Source organism: Helianthus annuus, chromosome 2 (genome assembly GCF_002127325.2).
Source record: "Helianthus annuus cultivar XRQ/B chromosome 2, HanXRQr2.0-SUNRISE, whole genome shotgun sequence".
NCBI lineage: Eukaryota > Viridiplantae > Streptophyta > Magnoliopsida > Asterales > Asteraceae > Helianthus > Helianthus annuus.
This window is the reverse complement of record NC_035434.2, coordinates 74,115,660-74,117,463: the sequence shown is the minus strand read 5'-3', so window position 1 is coordinate 74,117,463 and position 1,804 is coordinate 74,115,660. Positions and strand designations below refer to the sequence as shown.

Sequence of the window (1,804 nt, the reverse complement as noted above, 5' to 3'; positions counted from 1 at the left end):
CAAATCCAAGAAGTTATATGGGAGAAGGTACAAGGATTAACTGAATTTCAGTTAACTTTATATGTGCTTATAATTATTAATAAGCTTTGGATTAGTTGGTTTTCAGATGGCGCACTTTGTTCATCACCTGTGTACTTTCATATGTGGCTACATCGTTGGGTTCAAAGAGTCATGGAAGGTCTCTTTGGTAATTCTTGGAGTTACTCCGGTAACAATGTTTTGTGGCATAGCGTATAAGGCAGTTTATGTCGGTTTAGCTACAAAAGAAGTGGTACTTACTTCTATAACATGTATTCACATCCATGCATGCATGCATACTTTTTAATCACTCGAATTTGATTCGTGTATATTTTATTACTTGCAGAACTCTTACAAGAAAGCTGGTGGCATAGCAGAACAAGCCATAAGCTCAATCAGAACTGTTTTTTCTTTTGTAGCAGAACAGAAAGTAGCTGATAGATACGACACATTATTGCAAGAGTCCATTCCTGTGGGAAAGAAACTTGGTTTTGCAAAGGGTATTGGAATTGGCGTAATATATTTGGTTACTTATTCTACATGGGCGTTGGCTTTCTGGTATGGATCCATATTGATTTCAAAACATGAGATATCTGGTGGTAAAGCCATAGCTTGCTTCTTTGGAGTCAATGTTGGTGGCAGGTAAATGATTTAGCAATGCAACTTGTAGAATAAGTGGGGTGTTTGATATTGCTTATTAAAACTGTTCACATGCTCGATGATAAGCACCGTTTGAGATAGCTGATATAAACTGTTTATCTAATTATTTGTGAGTGAAATAAACAAGTTTATTTCAATAAGCGTATAGACGGTTGCGCTACTAAGAAATCCCAAACAAATCTTGATACTTGGTTTTTTCAGGGGTTTGGCGCTAACATTATCATACTTTGCTCAATTTGCACAAGGGACTATAGCAGCTAGCCGAGTATTTGAAGTTATAGAGAGAATCCCGTCCATCGATCCTTATTCTCCTATGGGGAGAAGGCTCTCAAATGGACCAGGGAAAGTTGAATTTAAGAATGTTTTTCTTATCCATCTCATCATGCTTTTGCATCCTTACACCACAACCACTTCTTTAACTCTAATATATTGACTAGATCTTTACCATTATTTCACCATATTTTTATGTATGTGGGATTATTGTTAATAATAAATAGGCTTTGTTTTGTTAGACAAATGTTGCAGAACCGGTGAAGACGGCAAAAAAGATCCCGAGCCAGAAATTCACAAAGCTTTCTGGAAACAATATTTTCAAAGGTGACGAGGTGCCAGCATCGGCAAACCACTGAGCTCAGCAAAGCTTTGAGAAATGAGTGGAAGTAACATCTTTGCTGACGGAAAAGCGGAATTTAGAGACTATCTAGGGGCTCGCAAGCCGCCAGGTGGAGATAGTAGCATTGCTTTGGTTTAGGTTCTCACACATTTGTTTTCAGTATCATTGTTTATTTTTCATGTCTTTGGTAGTTGGTACTTGGTGGTGCTATTCATATGGATTTGACTGTGCATTTGTGGCTCTTTATCATCTATTTTTCTTAGCGTATATGATAGTTTATGGACCCAGTATGTGTTCTTTTGGCTAATTAGTGCGATTATTTTCATAATTATGTCTATCGTCTGCATGGATTACTTTCTTTTTTTTTTTGTTCTTTTTTAAGGATTTTTTTTCATCACTCATTTTAATCATAAATAATAATTATATAAATAACTTTCTTGAGCCCGGGAAGCAATCCCGGGTGATAACCTAGAAGTCTTTGGTAGCTTATAATGTAAACTGTTGGTTTTTGAT

General features: G+C 36.4%; 1 protein-coding gene across 1 annotated transcript; it reads left to right on the top strand.

Moving 5' to 3' along the window:
- Positions 1 to 208: 208 nt before the first annotated feature.
- On the top strand, positions 209 to 1,550 carry LOC110904179 (ABC transporter B family member 19). Its single transcript, XM_022150012.2, has 3 exons — positions 209 to 271; positions 365 to 660; positions 1,191 to 1,550. The coding sequence occupies exons 1-3, from the start codon at positions 215 to 217 to the stop codon at positions 1,210 to 1,212; spliced, it is 375 nt and encodes a 124-aa protein (XP_022005704.1). The 5' UTR covers positions 209 to 214; the 3' UTR covers positions 1,213 to 1,550.
- Positions 1,551 to 1,804: the final 254 nt, after the last annotated feature.

Excerpts from the sequence above, each read along its gene's own strand:
- LOC110904179 (XM_022150012.2), top strand. The coding sequence starts at position 215 with ATGTTTTGTGGCATAGCGTATAAGGCAGTTTATGTCGGTTTAGCTACA. Across the intron at positions 272-364 it reads GTTTAGCTACAAAAGAAGTG|AACTCTTACAAGAAAGCTGG; the intron begins GTACTTACTTCT and ends TATTACTTGCAG. Across the intron at positions 661-1,190 it reads GGAGTCAATGTTGGTGGCAG|ACAAATGTTGCAGAACCGGT; the intron begins GTAAATGATTTA and ends TTGTTTTGTTAG.